A 22,047-nucleotide genomic window follows, 5' to 3' on the forward strand; every position below is an offset into this window, starting at 1 on the left:
CAGTTGCAAGAAAGATGCCTTGCCTTTTGTTACGGGAGTTGATTTTTTAAACATTTCTCAGTGAAACAGCAAGGAGTGTCAGATTGTAATCATGAAAAACATCCTGTGCCCTAGCTAATAAAATGTTTATACAAGTCATTGTTTCTCTAGACACACATACAACACAAGACAGACAGTGTCTTGTACTGGGGAGGGGGGGAGAAATGGTAACCCTTTGCAATAAATGTCAATACTGCTTATACTATGAACCAGATCACTTTGCGTGTTACTACTTGGAATACCTCTCCCTAGTGCAGAATACATACGTAAAGAGCATTTGTAGGAATAGTGTATAAATTCTAGCTCTTTTCCCCCAGCTGAACACATGCCTGTAGGACCCCCGCCCCCAAGCTCACCCATATTCTGGCTCTAAAAGCTAAAACTCACAGAAGTGCCACTGAAAAATGCTGTTGGGAGTATTTTTATACCAGGATCTGCTAAACAAAAAGACACACCGGTACAATTCAAGTCTTACCCTGCAACAGCCCAGAATGTGTGAGGAAGATTCTTGGCTAACTGCGCTCTGGGTCTAGAAATGTGACCGTATTCCCCCTTGAAGAGAAGAACTAGCTCCCCCCTCATCTCACAGAATAAGATGGAGACAGACTGGCAGGGGAAGGCAAGGGCCTCTGTCAGTCTTGAGGATCCAAGATTTCTCTCAAGGGGCTTGGATTTCTCCCAGATGTTCAGTATCAGATGGTCACATATACCACCTCTAATCCTTTTGATATCTTGATTATACTACTGGCTCTCACAACATACAATGGCATTGTGTTTCACATAAGTAGGTGAAACAATAGCAGGGAAAGCAATTCGACCCTTTATATTACTTGTAAATGCTAATACTTGTAGCATTTTCCCCTCTCAAACCATTTTCACACAGTTCAGCTTATCCTTGAATATTAAGAACATAAGAAAAGCCCTGCTGGATCAGACCAAGGCCCATCAAGTCCAGCAGTCTGTTCACCCAGTGGCCAACCAGGTGCCACTGAATATACAATATTCTGTATTCTCAGAATATTCAGGTTGCCTGAAGCTATTTCACATAAAGTAAAATCAGTTTCCTATTTCACTTTGCAAACATCCATGCTGCAGGGAAGCATTACTATGTGCCCCCCCCACAAGCCAAGGATCTTTGCCTTCTGATGTAAACTGTTACTGCTCTGCCTTAAAACAAAGCTACCAGCTAAAAACCTATGTCCATCCTTGACAGCATAAAGGACTATATACAAATGAGGAAAATGATGGACAGTAGGTACCTGGGTGCTTGCATAACTACTAGAAAACATTGCTCTAGGCCTAACCTTCCACTCTGTGACAACCTCCTGCCCAATCAGGCCAAAACACAGCCCACCAACACCCCACTTAGCAAAGCAACAAGGTTTGTAGCCTGTGGCTACAAAAAGAAGGGGATTGTCAAGCACCAAGCAGGACACATTATATGGCTGGCCTAGTGTGGCTTGGAAGTGAATGGGAGGAGGGAGCCAAAAGAATAGAAATTGTACAGGTATCTTTCCCTTCTTGGAGTGGTGGATTCTGATCTGGAGAACCAGGTTTGATTCCCCACACCTCCACAGGAGCGGTGGAGGCTAATATGGTGAACTGGATTCGTTTCCCCACTCCTACACATGAAGTCAGCTGGGTAACCTTGGGCTAGTCACACTCTCTCAGCCCCACCTACCTCACAGGGTGTCTGTTGTGGGGAGGGGAAGGGAAGGTGATTGTAAGCCAGTTTGAGTCTTCCTTGAGTGGTAAAGAAAGTCGGCAAATAAAAACCAACTCTTCTTCCCATATACCCATATAGTCATGCACAACATTGATATCAAAACCCAACTCGGAAATCAAACGCCTTCCCTTATTAGTTTAGTGAGACACCACGGATGTCCCTCTATACTACCAAAGAGGCAACCTCTTCTCACAGGGGTAAGCTTTTGAAAGAAGTCAGTCTCCCATTACTTTAGTAATTCTTTCTAAACTCAAGGTTTGCTCAAAATCCCAGAGCTCTGGAATTGTAAAAACAAAGGTGGCAGCAATCAGGAACAGAAATAGAATTAAGCAATTTGTCATCAGACTTTCTGCATCACTTTAAATATTTACATGGAGCAAGCGAACATTAAGAAATTAAAACACTTGAGTGCTAAAATCAAAAACATAAGTAATACAGATTTTATTTTCAGTATTTTAAGGTACAGAAAGTGGAAACTATGTCAAATACAAATTTAAACAAGCCACTTGTCCTTCCAAACAGTGAGCTACTTATAGAAACTTACAAATTTCAAATTAAAATTAAAACAAAATAAATACTGTACATACTCTTTCCCTGCCTGCAGGCAAAAAAAAGGGATGGGAAACACTGTTATAAATCGGGGGAGAAAGCTCTTAAAGCTGCAGCATCCCATTTCCCAGCCAAAACACTCCACACAGTAGTGTGTTTCTGTAAAAAAGAACAGAGGACACACAAACCCCTATTCAGAAAGACAGCTATTCCACAAACATTCAAAAGTTAGAAATTAGACTATGACAGTAGAAAAAGGTGTGTGTGGGGGGAAAGACACATCAGCAAAACACTACTACAAAACTAGTAAATATAGCCAAGACCTATCCCCCCCTTTCTTCAAAATGTAATGAATATTTTAAAAATGCCAAAGTATCAGCAACGTTAAAACATTTCCCAGCAGAAGTGATCATTCATATTAATATAATCTCTTAAAGTGATTTCTTTCATTCCCCTTCCCACAGCAAGAAACTATTATGGCTTAAATTTATATTCCAAGTAGAAAAGTCCTTTTCCAGGCGGGAATGCTGCTTCGGCGACAGCCGCATTCCCTCATCAGTGCTAGTCTTCTCCCCACCCGACACTGCACGGTTTACTCATTTCGTTATCTTTGCCTTTTTTGGAGAGAGAAAAAAAAATGAACAGATGCCGCAGCTTTTCCATCCAGTTTTAACTACAAACAGTAAGGCCCTTTAAGATCAGTTTATGTTTCTTCCGCAAAATAAAGTCGCTCTGGCCTCAGGGGCCAGGGCCATGAACAGTTTTTAATGGTCTGGAAGATGCAAGGTTTAATAATATCATTTTAACAAAAAGACACCTGGAAATTGTTTTTATTTTTTTTTGGTGGAACAGAAATCGTGGGAGAGGAGGAGAGGCACAGTCCAGAGGAATTCAGTCTTATCTTTCATAGTATTGGGTCTCCTCAGTTCCCTCCCAAGTACCCAATGAAAAGAGTTAGCAAGCTCTGGAGGCAGCCTTGGGTTGGTTTCAGTCCAACAAAAATTTCAGCGTTTAATGGGTACGCATCCGGGTGAACGAAGGCAGGCTGTGGCGTGTTAAAAGCTTATGTGAAGTAAAGTTTCTTTGATGGGACCCATGACACTGGGCTCTTACCCCGAAGGGCACTGAAACAAGCACTTCGGCTACAACCAATGGGTTGAGAATGATTAGATTATCAATGTTATTGATTGCATAGGTCAGGGGTGGGAAACCTTTTTTCCGCCAAGGGCCATTTGGATATTTATAACATCATTTGAGGGCCATACAACATTATCAACTTAAAAATTAGCCGACCAAGCCCCAAGCAGGCAGCTGCCCCAGATGACACCCCCCCCCCGGGTGGGCAAGCAGGCAGGCATCCAACCAGTGGCGCACTTGCCCACCTGGTGGCACAGGATGATCTGTTGCACCAGCTGGGCGTGGCCGTCCAGCTGCATGCTGGAGTTGCTCCTGCTCTGCATGGTCGGGGCCGGATTCTACAGCCAGCTCCTGCTACCTCAGCCTGCAGGGATGAAATGAGGACACACTAAGAACTCCTCCCTCCCCGCACATTCTGGCCTTGTCTCCTTTAACCCCTCCATTGTCACCACTTCCTCCCCCAACCATCTTGTAATACAGAGGGAATAAGTTTCTCCATGGCCCGGGTGGGAAAGGGTTAACACGGTTTCTTGGGTGGTCCTAGCAGCTCCATAGCTAATGACTCTTCTGCAAGGGGAGGAAAAGGTTCCTTTTCTCAGAAAAACAAACTCACATCTGCCTTGAATAGAGGCTATTCCTGTTCGAGGGAGGGGGCGGATCACCAGTCTTAGATCCTTCTGAGCTAGAGATCTGCCAGGACCCACGAGGGGCCAGACCAAATGATTTCGTGGGCCTTAAACGGCCCCCAGGCTTGACATTCCCCACCCCTGGCATAGGTAAATCTACCACAGAGGTCATTTAAGGTTACCTTGCAGCCTGGGTTTATTAATAAGTGTAGTAAAAGGATAAGGAGGTCTCTCCCAGGAAAGAACAAGACCCTAATAATTCCACCTTACATGTGATATTCTTGTTTAAGTTTTTTTAAAGGCTCATCTTTGAGAAAGAGGTTCAGTAACTGTCTGTCAAATATGACTTAAACACTGCTTTCCTCTCCCTCCCCCACAAGGAAGTGAGACAACAGAGGTGGGGCTACTGCACCAAATCCAGACAGACAATATACATAACATAAAGCCTGGTGCAGGAGGGATCTCTACCAAGTATGTAATTAACACATCAACATTATACATACTGACAAGCACTGGCTATTAGAATTTCTTCATCAATACACCAAAAAGAATTGGTTGCCACTTTTCAGGGCAATTTATTTGCACTTACACAGATTTAGTGTCCTTCCCCCTCCTAGTCCAATGACTTACTTTATTAAGAGCCTTACTGAAGTTAGAGGACGATATTCTCCTCAATCCAATTCGGAATCCAAAAACTGTATACAGTGTCCTATTTTTGGTAGGTTACAAAGAGATGGTCATATGCTCATGACCATGGAGAGCCAAAGGGGAAAAACTGAGGGGGGGGGGATATTAAACATGTGATTCTAGCAAAAGCCCCTCTCTCCTTCTGCATATGCTTGCCCTCCAGTAATGGCAAAGCGATAAAATTTAGAATGAAGATAAGCTTAAGAGAAACTAGACCAGTTTGTGAGTTATGCACTCTAGTTCCAGAGTTCCGATTTAATTATTTTCACATGCTTCCCATTCACTGTACTTTGCCTTCAATCTAAATTTAAACAATTTTTACCCCTCTCTAAGTTCGTTTGGAATTATCTTAAGAAAAACAAGGGAAAAAAGGAACGGCTTACTAAAGATAGCTGTATTAGAACCAAACCAAGGCTTCAAAAACCAAGCACCTTAGTATTGCTTTTCCGGCCTACAGCAAGACATCATTAATCTTACTTGAAGAGGTATTGAGAACAAATAGTTCAAATATTTCAATTTAAACATACTAGAGCTTAGTTAAAGACACATGTATTTCTTGGATCAATACTTATGAATATGTTATTTGAGATTAAAACTAGTCATTATAGCTGTTCTCCGAGCTTTCTTTTAGTAATCTGCTCCACTTGTAACTCTGCTGACAACGTACAAAATCTCCAATGTGGTTTCCAACCTAGATAGTTTTGAGCTACAATGTGATGAAAATATTACTCAAAACTAACATACTGGAGAAAAGTCTTATTATTTGATCTTGTTTTACTCCATTTACACTCCAAATCCCTAACCATATTTATTCAAAAATGCCATGGAAATGTCAATGGGTCTTGTTTCCAAGTATATATCATTATGAACTCAAAGTTTTTACTGTATGCTACTAAGCCCACTGAAGTGAATAGGACATAAATGTTATTAGCAAGTGGATTAAGGACTGCTGCCTTTAAATGCCACCACAGAGAAATTTGGCCATCTCTTTGTTACTGTAACTGCCAGGGGACCCTAACTAATGTTGGTGACAGGATGAAGGGCATTTGGTGCAGTCTAATACAGACATCCAAAGGTAGATGCCGCAAATACTGAGTACAGATAATAAAATGGTCTAACCACATAAATCCTGTTTTGGGATTTTTAGATATTTTAAGATTTAACATGAAAGCTGGAAGTTTTTATTGAAGTTAAGAAGTCAAGCAACTGAGGAGCTTTGGCCATGCTTTAACTCTTGATCAACAGAAGAAGAAAAAAATTCCAGAGTAGTAGTGCTAGTATTCCCACTTTAGTACTGAGTAGCCCTCTTACCAAAAAAAAAAAAAAAAGTAGTATAGGTGCCTCTCCTTTTTCTCCAGAGAAGAGCTTAAATATTCAATTTTATATTACAAAAATACAATTTTATCCTCTAAGTTATTTACACATATTTCAGAATTGGCATTTCCTACCAGATCTTTGCAAAGCATGACATAAAATAAGTCATTCTGAGATTAGCAAGCTATTAAACTCATTTACATATATATATATATATGTGTGTGTATACACAAGAACCATTTAAGACCTTTTTGGCTGGCATATGCAATCAAGCAGTACTCTGCCACCATTAACAGTCTACCTCAACAAAATGCATTTAAGTGTCTACATGTACTAATTGTAGTGCTATCCTTGGTGTACTGTTGCCCATGCTTTGCATGGACCGTTCTCCGTGACATGAAAACAAATGGGGAGGAGAAGCATCTGTCTTGACAGCAAAAGGACTGCTGAACCTACAGATTCAAGCTTCTCTCTGCCAGTGCTATGCCAATTTACAACCCATAATATATGGCAAAGCAAGAGAGGGGGTAAGGGGCAGGGACGAGAGAGAAGTTGACTAAACTGGCAGAGAATACGTACTTTATATAAGTCCATGAAAAGCCAGCCAAGAGCTTATATAAAGGACAGACATTAAAGTATGATTTCATGTGCCTTAATTTAAATTAATAATGCACCACATCCATGTTTTAAGACTATAATCTACATCAAATGCTTGGATCCAGAGTAAATCATTCATGTGGCTCTCCACTGCAACAAACATACATTAATTAAGGACAAATTAAAAAAAAAAACCCTTCACATTTCTTTTAACATCTAAAATTAAAATCATCGTTTCCACAAAAAATGTTTTTTTCCCAAATAAATAGTTTTTAAAATGAATTCAATAGTTGCCAAGATCTGTCAAATAAATTATTGATAACCACCTTCATCCCACTCTTCGGTTCATGAATTAGCTCAGACACTCCCAACAGCAAAATGATTGAGCCCTGAAGAAAGAAAGACTGTCTCCCAATCCATTGTCTCTTTGAATATTCCTGTTTACCCAAAATGGTTATTGCTGAGCAGGTGTGGCACAGTGAAAATGCAGCATTGCGCGTTTTTTTTTGTTCATCAGGCAGTGTTCTAATAGGATACATGCATTCTGCTTCAAGCCGAGGAATAAACAGACGCTCCAGGCACTGTTACCCCTCAATACTGGTCTGTGTATTTTTTTAAAAAACAACAACAAAAACAACCAGAAAGCGAGAGAGATGGCAGCGGTGGTCGCTGCGCCTGCATCAAACAAAGAAGCGTGCATGGCCATTTCGGTTCAGCTTTAGAATCTTCCCAAGGCGCTGTTTGGCAGTTGCCATTCCTTTCTTTGGACGCTTGCCTGAAAAAAAGGAAAAGAAAAGGTACTACTAAACGCCACCTCAACTCAGGTATGTATGTTCAGATTTCATTAAATCAGTTCCACATTGATGCAACGTGAGTTTCCAGGCATGATCGGTAACCACTAGGGAGCATAAGACAAACAGGTAACAGCCTCTCCCAACTTTAACACAGTGTAGTTATCTTTGCGGTTAACTCCACACCAACTGACTGAGGTCCAACGTACATATTCAGATCTGAGACTGTACAGCACAAAATAATAGACTTGGCATTTACAGAACACATTTCCATGCAACCCTTCAGTAACTAACTGCTCTGCAAGGCACACCAGCACACCACTCTTACTATACCCACACTGCAGATTTGGACTTAAGATTGAGAGTCACTTGCCTAAAGCCGTTGGGTGGGGGGAGGAGGACAAGGAGGAGAAGAGTTGGTTTTTATATGGCACCTTTTTCTACCACTTAAAGAATCAAACCAGTTTACATTTAACTTCCCTTCCCCACAACACTACCCTGTGAGGTAGGTGGGGCTAAGAGACCTCTAAGAGGTCGCCCTTAGTAGCCCAAGGTCACCCAGTTGGCTTAATGTGTATAGAGTGGGGAAACCAACCTGATTCACCAGATTAGCATCCGCCGCTCATATGGAGGAGTGGGGAATCAAACCCAGTTCTCCACATTAGAGTGCACTGCTCCAAACTGCCACTCTTAACCACTACACCATGCTGGCTATCAAGGCATGATTTGACCTGGGTACTTCCCAACCCCTGCTCTTAGCTGCTGTGCCACATCAGTTTAATACCTTTATCTTAAGTAACTCAATCACTGAGTTTTTCATATGGACAGAGATTGGTAGAAAACAGATCCTCCATATGAAAAACCAGTTTACAAAAATCAAAGAAAAAAAAGAACACGTGAATTAGACACAGCAGTAGTCTAAACCCAAATTCCAAATGTTTCCATCCCTTTAAACTAGCATGCATTGCAAAATTAGTCTATGCTTATTCAAGAAAATATTGGTTGGGTTATTTGCAAATAGTGATCTGTGACAAACACAGAAGGATTATAGCCACCTTTTGTTGCCTGGTTGCTGATAGGGGGCGGATTCGATGCCGGTCGCTTGGTTGGATGAAGAGGGACAGACAAGGATGTTTCACCATATGGCCTGTCGGGGCTGAGGCTGCCGTCACTTAGCCTGCACTCCCCTTGAATTAAGCTGGAGTCCCGCATACATTTACTAGGTTGGAAGTTCAAACCATTACTTTGCATATGACTCCTGTTTTCTTGAATTTTGTAACTGGCTTCAGATGCACCTTCCTTCTTCATGTATTTCTGAGTTTTGTTTATGTCCTGCAGAGGGAGGGAAAGAGTTAAGATTCTGTAATGCAAAGCCACATGCAACAATTACAAATAAAGTCTTCAAAACGATATTGGTATTTTCTTAAAGAAAAATAAAAGTGGTCATTTGATTGAACATGAATTAATTAGTGTCATCAAGATTTTGATTCTAGACTATATACAACCTAAGCAGCTGATTCACGCCAGTTCTGGCTAGAAAGAGAAAACAAGACAAAACAAAAGGTGCACAGAGAATCTTCAAATACGTACATGATATTTATTCAATGATCCCCACGTGTCTTTTGTGCTGTTGTTGAAAGTAAGGTTTGATCACTGAAACGTTATGAGGCGAAATGAGTCAGGATCATCAATATTAAATAAACACGGTTTACATATTTGAAGATTCTCGGCGCACCTTTTGTTTCGTCTTGTTTTCACCTTTTCTGGCGCAGCCCACCTGTGCAGTTCTTCGTGCTAGAAAGTGACCTGAAGGTTCCTGGTGGAGTTCCAGCTCTGAGGCTGAGCCAGTCTGGTTAGTAGCACAGCTGCCGCAAAAGGATGGCAAGTAGAGAGAAACTACACAAATAAATACTCAAAGAAAACAAGAACCATGGAATACTATTACTGGTTCAAATGGCAACTTCTAACAAAGACAGATGGCAAACCTGATATCTAGAAAACCCACCTTGGCCTATTCTTAAAGATTCCTACATGCTTACAGAATGTAACATATTTTGTTGGAATATGCAACTTTTAAGACACACGTACTAGTAAGTCTGGTACCCTGAAGCTTACCTGAGGGTTTACTTTAGAAACTCCATACAATGGTGTAGCTAATGTTAAAGTCCCCACATCTTTTTCTTCTTTAATGTGCTTACCTGGAGAGATATTAAGTACATTCTGAGACTCTTTAAAGGGCATAAAAACAAACAATAAATACATATTTTCAGATAAAAAAACCTCCTCCTAGAAACGCTTTTTTCCAGGCAGTGGTTATTATTTAGCTGTTTATTCATTTTTACTTTATTCATTGTCACATTTGTCCTAGTTCATAAATGCAATAAAGAGTGCCCTTCAAATAAAGTTTGGCATTCTGTGTGCTGAATCAACTACTGATTAGAAAAGAGCAAGAGTCCAGTAGCACCTTAAAGACTAACAACATTTCTGGCAAGGTATAAGCTTTCGTGAGCCACAGCTCACTTCTTCAGATACCCGCTTGAAATTTTATTAGTCTTTAAGGTGCTACTGGACTCTTGCTCTTTTCTACTGCTATTGGCAGACTAACATGGCTACCCATCATCAACTACTACTTAGTTCTTGTGGCATTATGAAGCAATTTTTCTACGAGAATAACCCAATGGCCTGCTCTCTAATTACGTGGCTGCAATACTTCAAAACTGCTAGCATACACAGGCTAAATTACTTTAAGACCCCGTAATTTACAAAGGTATTTCTGCAACTCAGATCTCCTGGTTAATATCAATGCAGCTACGAAGGAACCTTGATTCATTGGCAAAGGTGAAAGCGAAGTCAGTTTACAACCAATTCCAAGCAAGCCACAGTCATTTACTGCTACCAGGTTAACATGCTTTGCATGTGCACACAAAAGAGTTAGATTTCGCCCAATACTTTTAACCTTCCCCCACAACATTATTTGAATCAGGGCAGAAGTATTCTTTTTTCACCCAGGAAAAAAAAACCTCAGGCATTTTGGATCAATAGTTTGCCTTTGCCATCTGGATTTCTTTGTAACCATAGATATAGATGGGTGGAAAAGCTTCGAACAGATTACAGTTGAGACAACATCTGTTGTCACAGCTGTCAAGCTACTGTGCTCTCCTGCTTTTGCTGAAAGCAAAAGCAAACATACTGCCGTCTCCCTGAAGTGATGAAGCAACAGAAAAGATGTTGGGGCAAAGTACAATTCTGAGCCAGTTCTCGACTGACAACTTACACTACTATTAATTCTTCTATTTACAAGTATAAAATTGAACTGCATCATTTCAGTTGAATGATACAATTTCCTCTCACTGACAAACAGGCACAACGCTGGTCTCTGTAGCAGTGCATTATCTCTACTTTGGAGTTCTCAGATAGAGCCTTGGCTACTTACCGTGAAGGCTTCTTCTGCTCAGAGGGACGAAGGGCATCTTCATTATGGGTGTTTCCTTTTCCTCTTATCTCGGGAGGCAGGAACCAAATATTTAAATTTTTCTGACCTCTGAGGGTAAACGCCCCCTTGTGATCAGTTAAAGACTTTCCGAGCCTTATATATTTAAGATAGACTGAAGAAACATGTTAGTTATAATTCTATACAAGAAATAAGTTCCTAATAAACATTAACGATGAACCTTTAGGATAACTATAAGTCATGAACCAACAAACAGCGTTTAACTTGAATTGAATGTCAACTGGAAGTTAGATGTAACCATGATTACCTGTAATTTTATTTTATTTGTTTTATTTATATTTTACTGACGTCTGGGCGGGCAAGATGCCCTTCGTCCCTCTGAGCAGAAGAAGCCTTCACGGTAAGTAGCCAAGGCTCTTTCTCGCTCAGAGGGAGAAGGGCATCTTCATTATGGGACATACAAGAGCTGTCCCCCGCCCTTGGGAGGGTTAGACGTCCTGAAGTATACTTTGCAGTACTCGTCTGCCTAAGGCGGCATCTGCTGACAAGTATAGATCTAATTTGTAGTGTCTCACAAATGTGGACACCGAGGACCAAGTTGCGGCCTTACATATCTCTTCCATAAAGCACAGCAGTAGAAGGCTGCTGAAGTAGCCGCACTTCTTCCCAAGTGGGCAGTAACGCCCGCAGGAGCAGGTAGGTTACTTATTCTATAAGCCTGTGTTATGTATACGGTGATGGTCCTACTAATGGATGCCTTGGACATATGCTTGCCCTTGTCAGGTGGTGAGATATGAACGAATAAGGAGTCAGAGTTCCTAATAATTTTAGTAAGATAAATGTAAACAGGTAGTGCCCTTCTTAGGTCTAGCTAGTGCCAGGCCTTCTCCTTAGGATTCTTGGGGTTAGTGCAGAAGATGTAAGCACTATGTCCTGCTCCCTGTGAAACTTGCAGCTACATTTTGTCCTATCTCAGTGATTGGTTCGAATGGTAGTTGTGTGAGTGCTGTCAAAGCTGTGTGCAGGCTCTAGTTGTGAACCTGTGTCTAACAGGAGGAGCTAAATAACTGACGCCCCTTAAAAAGGCTTTTATGTGATGGTGTTTGGTTAAGCGGTATCCAGATACCTTGGGTACTATGGTAGCTATAGATGCCAGTTGCCTTTGTAGAGTGCAGGTAGCTAGCCCTAAGCTCTGTCCCTCCTGATGGCTTCCTTGTTGTCAATATGGTAGTGACGGCCACCGGGCTATAACCTAGGGCTATAAGTCATCTCCTTTCAGTGCCCATGCGGTCAGTTTGTACCACCCTGGATTGGGATGGCATATTGGGTCTTGTAGAGGGAGATCTTGTCTGTCTGGAAGTCTCCAATGGTTCTGTATGGACATCTGAATTATAGATGGGAACCACGGTCGTCGCAGCCAATATGGAGCTATGAATCTGACTGATGCTTTTTGAAGTCGTACCTTTCTCAATACCCTTGGAGGGAGGGGGGAAACCCGTACAGTAGGTCGTGTGGCCCTGGTGACATTAAGAGGTCCATTTGTTCCGCCCCCTGTTGACGGTACATGGAATAGTACCTTGGCAGCTGGTGGATGATGCTGGATGCAAAAAGATGAATCTGTGGCGTGCCGAATCTCTGAGTAATAAGTTGAAAGACCTCTGGATGTAGAGACCATTCTGCCTCGCTGATGTCCTGTCTGCTGAGCCAGTCTGCTTGTATGTTGACTGTGCCCTGAATATGTTCCGCTGATTTTGATGAGAGGTTGGACTCGGCCCAAGGAAAAATGTAGTCGCTTCTGAGGATCGTCCTGATTTCTAGGGCACTGATGTGAAGATTCTGTTCTTGATGGTCCATGTTGCTTGAGCCATTGTCCCTTGAGTGTGGCTTCCCAACCTGATAGACACGCGTCCGTGAAGATTTGAATTGGTGTTGGACGGAGATACCAACTTCCTTTCGTCAAATTCTGAGACTGAAACCATCATACTAGTCTTGATCTGACTTCCTCGGTCAGGATGAGATTTCTGTCACTTCTTCCTTGGTATGTCTCTTTGGTACGGCCTTAAGAACCATTGAAGAGGTCTTGCTCGTAAGCGTGCCGCTTGAACTGCGGGAATGCATGCAGACATGTGACCCTTCAGTTTGGTCAGGGACATTAGAGAAGGCGACCGGGAATTAATCGCTTTCTTTGCTAGAGATGAAATGTTCTGGATTTTTGTCCACTGGAAGGTATAAGGAGTTTGTCAGTGTGTCTATGTCCATCCCCCATCTCTCTCAATCGCTGGGATGGAACTAAGTGGGTCTTTCTGAAGTTGATTATGACCCGTGTTCTGTTAACCTCTTCAGAACTCTCTCTGAATGATCTATGCTCTGCTATCAGAATGTCATCTGAGAAGGGTGCATTCTCACGCCCTCCTTGCGCAGAGATGTGACTGGTGTGTCCAGAACTTTGGTGAATACTCGAGGAGGGGCGATGATAACCCAAATCGTAAGGCCCTGAATTGGAAGAGGTGTCCCTTGTACGGGAACCGAATGAAACAACAATGTGCCGGGTGTATTAGAATGTAAGAAAATGCTTTTCCCTGAGGACCTGTGTGACTGACTTTAGTGTCTCCATCCTGAAGCGCTTTAATGGGATAATCTGTTCAGAAACTTGAGGTCTAGGATGACTTTCCATCCGCCGCCTTTGTTGGGAACAGTAAAGAATACTGAATAAACTCCCAATGTATGCTCTAATGGTGAGACTGGCTCCATCGCCTTGATGTCTAAGAGGCCTCTGAAGTTCTATGGATTTTTTTTTTTGGGGGGGGGGAATGTTGGAGATATTACTAGTCGATGTGAAGGAGTGTAAGAAAAACTCTATCTGATAGCCTTGTGAGATAATGTTTGTGACCCAGAGGCCTGGTTGGGAGGTGACCGCTGACGGTGTAATAGGCTGAGCCTGCCTTCCACTGACTGGTGGCTGGCGTCACTATTTGGTTGGGCGGTCGGGTTTATCCCCTTTATTGCCCTGGAAGGTGGAGGATTTTGGAGATTTATTGAATAGTCCTCCTTTACTAAAGGAGCTGCGATTCTGGTTCCGGTGGTTTCTAGGTTGATCAGGTCTGTATCTTTGAAGTATGTGGTATGCACGAAAGGACATAGAGGGAGTGATCCCTTGGATTCCTTGCGGAGAAACTTGTCTTTGGTCTCCACTGATATGGGGACCAAATTGTCTCCAAGCAAGGTCTTTCCCTGATACAGGAAGCCCATAATAACCAATTTTGATCTATATACTCCGCTTGCCAGGGGCGTACCCAGAGAGCCTTTCTGGCAGCTGAGGCTGTGGCTAGTGTTCTAGCTGCATATGACATGTTATCTAAGGAGGAATCAGCTAGAAAGAATACCACTCTCGAAAACATGGATGACATGGTATCTAAGGTAGAATCAACTGGAAGGATACCACTCTCAAAAAAAAAACATGGATGCCCTTCTGGCATCTGATGCTGCGGCTAGTGTCCTAGCTGCATATGGCATGGTATCGAAGTTCGAATCAGTTAGAAAGAATACCACTCTCAAAAAACATGGGTACTCCTGTAAAGGCGTTTCTTTCTTCCTGTGGAAAAAGTTGATATAACTTCCTAGTCCAAATTATTGCCGCTCTGTATACTAGGGCAGATGTGATAGAAGCGCTTGATAGTGAGTGCCAAGGCCTCTGAGCATTTATGCCTGCTAACTCTGCCTTCCTATCTGTAGGGTCCCTAATCATGGCAAGGCCATGTAACAAGGTTGAAGGAGTGAAGGCAGTGACAGGTGATTCTACTGAAGGCACTTTTAGAATTTTAGAAGCACCGATAAACCAAATATAAAGGCTTCCTAGAGGCTGTGGAGCATTGTATGGGTGCCATTGGTTTCTCCCGCTCTGCTTTCAACAGAGTTAGAAATAATCAAGCGCTGGCACAAACCTATCTGGAGTCTTTTCTCCCACTCTGAGTCCTCTGAGAGATCAAGAGTAGCTAGGTTTTTATGCCAATGCAGAAGGAAATCTTCTGCGTTAAATACTATAGACAGTCTGGGTACCAATTGGCAATTTTGTGATTGTGAATTAGCTTTCAGCGCTGCTTAGGCTGGCTAGCACGTACTCTCTTGGTACTACTTGGACTGGTGATCGGCTCACCAGGATCTCAGACAGAGGTCTTCCACATCACCTACTACCAGAATTGGCCCTCTGCATGCCAATCCGATGCTCTGCCACTGAGCCACAGCCGTTCCCCTGCTTTGGCTGATATTCTGCCCTTTTAGCAATTAGATTACTGTTTGTGGTGCTGGAGGGTGTGATCCCTACGATCCCTGTATGGATGGGGCAGGATAAGGAGGTTGTACTGCCCTTAAGCCATCTGAGAAGGCGTTTTTAATCAGGGCGGAGAGCTCTGCTCTTACAGGAGTAAAACAGGCTGCATCTATGGGGGGGGGGGTGCGAAGTCACCTTACCGGCAGTCGATGTCTCCGTTGATGCTTCCCGTCCTTGAATAATAATAGGCGAGCCGCCTGAGGACGGAGCATTGCGAGGCAAAAAGGCGAGCCGCCAGCCTCCTTCATTTTCCCCGTTTGTGCAGTGTGGGAGAAGTGGCTATAGCCGCTGTGTTCTCCTGGCTGCTTCCCGTCCTTGAATAACAATAGGCGAGCCGCCTAAGGACGGAGCACGGCGGGCGAGGCAAAAAGGCGAGCCGCCAGCCTCCTTCATTTCCCCCGTTCATGCTGTGTGGGAGGAGCGGCTACCGCCGCTGTTTTCTCCCGGCCGCTTTCTGTTGCGATCTGGCAGTCGCGTCTTTCAGGCGCGGCAGAGCAGCGTGCGTTTTGCAGCAGGCATTTGGCGCGCTTGTTAGCGGTCGAGGCAAGCCGTTTGTACTTGCCTGCGCCATTCTTGCCGCTTTTGCCTTTCCCTTTTGAGTTTTGGTCCTCAGGCCACCAGAGTGACTGTCCGAGGGTTCATCTAATTGTAGTGGTAAGGCCACTAGCAGGCTAGGGTCTAAATTGGCAGGCGCTATATAGCTGTCCTGATGTCGATCCGCCATTTTTTAAATTATTATTATTATTTTTTTGGCGGGAAAAGACCCTTCTGAGGAGAATAGGCAGAAAATTAAGACAGTAAATAGAATTGAGTAGTAGATTAGTTAGGTTAAGTTTAGGTTTGTTAAAATAAGAATATTTTTAGGTCTAATAAGTAAGGTTAAGGTTTCTCTATTATTTCTGTAGCAGAGAGCTGCTAGAAGGCTGCTCTCCCGTTCAAGGCAGGAAATAGAACTGGTCACAAGGGGGCGTTTACCCTCAGAGGTCAGAAAAATTTAAATATTTGGTTCCTGCCTCCCGAGATAAGAGGAAAAGGAAACACCCATAATGAAGATGCCCTTCTCCCTCTGAGCGAGAAGTATTCAAATACCCCTTAGCCTTCAATACATTTATTTTGAGTTGAAGATTGGCATATATATCCTGTCCAATGGAGCGTGTGCGGAGTCCGTCTCCAACTTTGCACTGTTACGTTCACATTATGATCCTTATACAGGCAGAAGCGCTGCCTCAGCCGTGATCCATCCCTTGCACAATCTGGACCACTAGTAGTTGACTGCAATCAAACCCCACTGCATAAACACATCCTTAAATGCTATACACCAGATCACTGTGCTAGTCTTAACAAGCGACAAATATGCTTATGAAATGTTTAGCTGTTTGTTAATGTGCATCACTTACAGGGGCCCTTATGCATATTATACCCCACACACACACATCCCCACCACATTTGTGTTGATGTGGACCATTGTGATCATGATGTATTTTTTCATCTTCATGAACATGATGTATGTTCATGTTTATGAGCATACAATGTTAACAAGAGGCTGATGCAATGGAAATACAAACAGAAAGGGGGACGATATTATGCATTCTGCAGAAGACCTGATTACAAATACAATACATGGCAAACGCAAGTCTTACAAAGAAGCAGGCCCTCAGTTCTAAAGTTTATCTCCTGATATATCTGAAAGATTAAAATTTCAAGGAAAAACAAAAAAAAATATTTTATATACTAGTGGCAGCTGGACTGGCTTCCACAGTACATTGGAAAAACAGTAAACATTGAAAAATGGTCAATAAAGTTATCGGACTTAGCTCGTCTTACTCAGAATAGCTATATTAAAGGAGGATATAAAGGTTAATGTACCCAAAAAGAGGTGGAGGTAGTTTAAGCATCAGAATCGCATCTCTTATAGTAGTAAAGGGAAACCTATCCTTTGCTATCAAAAACCCCTTTTCCTTTACTGTTCCACTGAAGTTTATCGAAAATTATTGTATTTACTACTGTAAAAGCCCTTGCTGTGGTAGCATATGAAACTGGTAAATACAGTGTTCAAACAGATGTCATTAATCCTGTAAGTAGCCACAGGAGGACTCTTTTCTCTTTTGGAAATACTCTTCTTCCATGCAGTAATTTGATAATGTGGACACTAAGAATGTAATTACCTCTGTGACTAGGAAAAAAAAGAAAGAAATCCATCTGTTCACAGAACAATGCACGAGTCTCAGCAAATACATGCTTCCCTGACTTTCTAAACCAACTTGGTTTAATTTATATCTTACCTTTCCACAAAACTGTAACCAAGGCAGCTTTGACAGCCTCATGTGCTGCCTGAAGATCATGCATCTCCCTTTTGATTCTGCATTTGCACAAATATCTAGGGGATCTATAGGTAGCTGGGACAAGTAATCTCTGGTTGCTAAAAACATGCACAGGTACATTTCTCCATTAGATGGTAAACTGGAATAAATGTATGCGCAGAGTGGTAAGCTGCATTACTGCAGTCAAAGCTCTGCTCACGACCCAAGTTTGATCCCGTCAGAAGTTGGTTTCAGGTAGCCTGCTCAAGGTTGACTCAGCCTTCCATCCTTCCAAGGTCAGTAAAATGAGTACCCAGCTTGCTGAGGGTAAAGTGTAGACAACTAGGGAAGACAATGGCAAACCATCCCGTAATCATAGTCTACCTGGTAAACATCGTGATGTGACGTCATCCCATGGCTCAGTAAAGTTTTGGTGCTTGCACAGGGGACTACATTTACCTTTATAGCTTCTCTTATCAATACAAAGAACAGTATGTACCAATCTATTGTGCAGAGGTTTCAGCAGGTAAGCAACAAATGCAGGAATCCACAATGCAGATATTTCCGCTAAAGGGAATGCAGTGTACACATAGTTGAACCATGCAGCAAACTTCAAGTATCTGTCATTCAGATTTTTTTAAAGCTTAAGTATAACACACGTTTGCAAGAAAAGACCTACCACTTTCTGCTTTATGACTCTGGGAAGACAGCCTGTCTTTATGCCGACTTTTGGGATAGCTTCTGTGTTCCTGAAGAGAGCTTCTTCTATCAGTGCAGTCTGTGCTCTGTGTGTGACCTGGTAAACAAGTGGTATAGTGCAATCCTGCCATTGAAAGCATGCCCTGAATAGCTTCTTCCTCCGTACTTGTCGAGGTAGGACATTCCCTGGAGAAACATTGACGAATGGAATGTATTCTTACAGGAAAACATTTTATGGTCTTATTACATTCTTACTAAACACAGAGTGAGGAATACAGTTTGCTTGAACCCCCCCTCCAGTAATTTCTGTTACACACCTTTTACTTATAGTTTCATGTCTCGATGGCTTCTGTGAAGATTGATAGAGGTCACTTGTTACTTCAGATTCCTCTTTAAAATTTGAAGTTACTTCCTGTTTCTCGTCTCCTGAGGTTTCTGACTCCTCTAAAGAGGAATCCTTTTGCTGGTGGAGAAAAAAAATCCTGAGCATTTCATGGGACAAACGTCAATCCCTAAACCAAACAGTTATTGTTCTTACCTAGGTTAATGGTTACCAGCTGTAACTAATAGCATATAGTGTGACTACAAAAAAGTAACAGTAGAATCACACCTTTGCCCTATGGATGCCATGAGTAAGAAGCGACTTGACGGCACTTAACACACACACAAACCCCTACACTGAAATTTTTCTTCAACAGGAATATTATACTTCTAAAGAGAATTCAATATTGCATGGGCAAGCACAATAGTGCAATTTTTCTAGATCACTAGTACATTACTTGAACTGACTGACAATTAGTATATTCTCTGCCTGATATTTGATTTGAGATGGCTCCTTCACTCATGAAAGTCACCAGCTGATGTTGCAGTCTGTAATCAGGGAACAAAGAGCAGGAAGAGGCATATGAAAAGGAAAGGAGCCATGTATTTAAGAAAAGCAGAAACCAAGAAAAATCAGAAGTAGCAGCATAGAACTGTCTAAATTTCTCAGGTCTGGTATATTCATTTATCCAAAACTGTAAATTACATGGTACTTCAGCCCACTCATATTCATGACAAATACCAAAATCCCAGTGGTGCATAAGTAGTACAAGAAGGTAAGGTTCTGGTACAAGTAGGGTTGCCAACCTCCAGGTAGTAGCTGGAGATCTCCTGCTATTACAACTGATCTCCAGCTGACAGATATCAGTTCACCTGGAGCAAATGGCCGCTTTGGCAATTGGACTCTATGGCATTGAAGTCCCTCCCCTCCCCAAACCATGTCCTCCTCAGGCTCCGCCCCAAAAACCTCCCGCCAGTGGCGAAGAGGGACCTGGCAACCCTAGGTACAAGTAATGCCATGCCAATTTAATCTCCCCCCTCCCTGACTGCTGCCTGTATTTCTGTGTGTGGACTAACAGAGGAATTAGGAACACAGCAAGGTCCTGGACCAACAAGTCTAGAGCTACTAGAAAGTTCTTGGGCCTGTAAAACATAGCCATGCCTATTGAGGACTAGGCCCAGAACATAAAGTGAAAAACCCAATTGCACATTTTCTTGCATGATGTGAAAGAGGCAGCCTTGGAATTTTATAACACCTTTAGCTTTGTATACAGTGAGAATATGTAGTTTAGAAAAATTTTCAATCAGAATTGCACACTAGTGAATTAACAGCCTCTTTGATAAGGGACAGATATATCAAATTGCAGCATTCTCACAGAGAGGCTGCTATATGAGCAAGACCCCACCCCTCTTACTTAGAAAGCATCCATGCTTCCTTAGTCAACACATTACCATTCCTTTAATAATGCTGACCTGTGTTCCATGTAAGGGAACATCTCAAAATTATGTACTTTATCAGTACAGATAATACTGGGGTGAAAAGAGAATATGTGTGTTGCAGAGGCGGTCAAATGGCACGTAATATACATTTCTGGAATAGATGCTAGGTTAGAAGGAGCCATCATCATTTGGAAGCCAGGTCTTCAGCAGCAAAACATCAGCTAAGTGCATGCTTGCTAAGTCTCCTGATTTTAAAAATGAAATGCGTTTTAGAAGGGTCAAGCTACAGGATAAGGGGACAGCTGGTCTTGGCAGAAATTATCTAACTTAGTTTTAAACACATAACTGACCGTGGTATTTCTTCCATTATCTTTATTCAGAATTAGATGCTTTTATATGTTCTAAAGTTTAACAACTCGTCTGACCATTTCCTGTGGTGTTATGATAATACACCTGCCATACTCTAGTATTTACCTGGTTAGTGCAATCAGGCTCAGATTCTTCTGAATCAGAAATATCAGAGTATTCTGAGGTTCCATTCCTGAGTTCTGATTTCACACTTTCAAAGAACACTGAGGGGGAGGGAGAAGAAGAGCCAACATTAGGATTTTTTTCACATATTCATCATAAGTGCTCCTCTTACATTTCCTTGTCCCAAATGACCTACACCAGCGTCTGTGCACTGCTTTGAGCTCATCGGCCAGACACTCAGCCCGAAGTACCTCACAAAAGCAGGCCAAAGTTGATCCCCAGTTTCTACTTCTTTATTCATGAATCCAATGACAAATACTGAGTATAATTTAAAAGCTCTGATCCCCAATATAAGGTTTGGACTACCACAACTCATACAACCCCCACATTCAGGGGACTCTACCCTCCAAGAGGACTTATGCTGTTTCCTGGTCCAAAGCACCAGCTTCTTGGTGGCAACCTGAATAGAAGCTCGTGGTGCCAGAATTGTGGTGTTTGGACTGGGCACCACTGCATGTCTTCTCTCAGGGAGGCAGTCTCCGGAGTGTGGAGATGTGTGCTTTGGGGTTGTCCAGTGTCTGCATGTGCATTGTCCTGGGGCCACCACACTTTGGAGCAGCTGGCACAAGAACTGGGCTTTGGACCAGGAAACAGCAAAGTTCCCCTTGGAGGGCAGAGTCCCATGATGTGTGGTGGTTTAACCCATATTTTGGGGTTCAAAACTTTATTTGTCATTGGTTTCACAAATAAGGAATTAGGAAATGTGAATAAGAAATTGGGAACCAACGTCAGCCTCACCCTCACAGGGTTGTTCTGACAATAACACTGAGGTAGGAAGAATGCTGTAAGCTGCTTTTGGGCCCCACTGGGTAGCAAAAGCAGGGTATAAATATCTAGATAGACTATAAAATAAATATCTGCATGTCCAACAAAGCTGGTTCATGAGGCTGAGTCAACGCACCAATTTATAAAAGACATTTTACCTTTGTCTAGGAACACTATAATGACCCAGGATATGCAAACACTTTAAATCAGAGTTGTACTTTTAAAACAACAAAGATATGGGTTTAATATTTTACCAGCATTATCACACTTGTTGAAGAGTACTGAGAAACCCTCCCACAGTCTCATTTGGTATTGTTAATGTATACATTAGCAGGACTATATCAGCAAATTAAGTCACTCACTGCTTTATCAATTTAGGTTTCCAAGTGCAACAGTTCTGGATTTCTGGTTCAAGATATAACCAACTTACTGTTCAGTGGTTTCTGGACATCTGCATTGCCATCTGCTTCCTGGGAGTTTTGCTCTTCTGACTTAACAGTTCCTTCCTCCTCTGACTTTGTCCTGTCATCCTCCTCTTCACTGTCCGCAGTGTAAAGACTTGGATCTCTAAAGGGCTTCCTCTCATGTCTGTTATAAAATAATCTGTTATAAAGGGTATCCATTTTGGCTTCTCCCCATCTCTCATAAAATTGTAAGATTTTCACTTGTAAGTACTCTCTAGAACACTGACAGAAACACGTCTAATATTTCTTCTCTACCAAGCAAAAGCTGCAGGCTATTCATTTA

General features: G+C 42.3%; 1 protein-coding gene across 1 annotated transcript in view; it reads right to left on the reverse strand.

Annotated features, from left to right (window-relative positions):
* Positions 1-7,331: 7,331 nt before the first annotated feature.
* The window catches only part of KDM7A (lysine demethylase 7A), a 69,696-nt gene continuing 54,980 nt past the window's right edge, over positions 7,332-22,047 (reverse strand). The window contains exons 14-20 of the mRNA XM_056847271.1: positions 21,731-21,888; positions 20,479-20,576; positions 18,561-18,706; positions 18,224-18,429; positions 9,582-9,664; positions 8,522-8,798; positions 7,332-7,450 (exon numbers count right to left, since the gene is read on the reverse strand). Coding sequence (XP_056703249.1) covers positions 7,356-7,450; positions 8,522-8,798; positions 9,582-9,664; positions 18,224-18,429; positions 18,561-18,706; positions 20,479-20,576; positions 21,731-21,888 — 1,063 coding nt within the window. The 3' untranslated portion in view covers positions 7,332-7,355. The remainder of the gene's footprint in view (positions 7,451-8,521; positions 8,799-9,581; positions 9,665-18,223; positions 18,430-18,560; positions 18,707-20,478; positions 20,577-21,730; positions 21,889-22,047) is intronic.

The sequence above is a fragment of the Euleptes europaea genome, chromosome 3, assembly GCF_029931775.1.
Source record: "Euleptes europaea isolate rEulEur1 chromosome 3, rEulEur1.hap1, whole genome shotgun sequence".
Lineage (NCBI taxonomy): Eukaryota > Metazoa > Chordata > Lepidosauria > Squamata > Sphaerodactylidae > Euleptes > Euleptes europaea.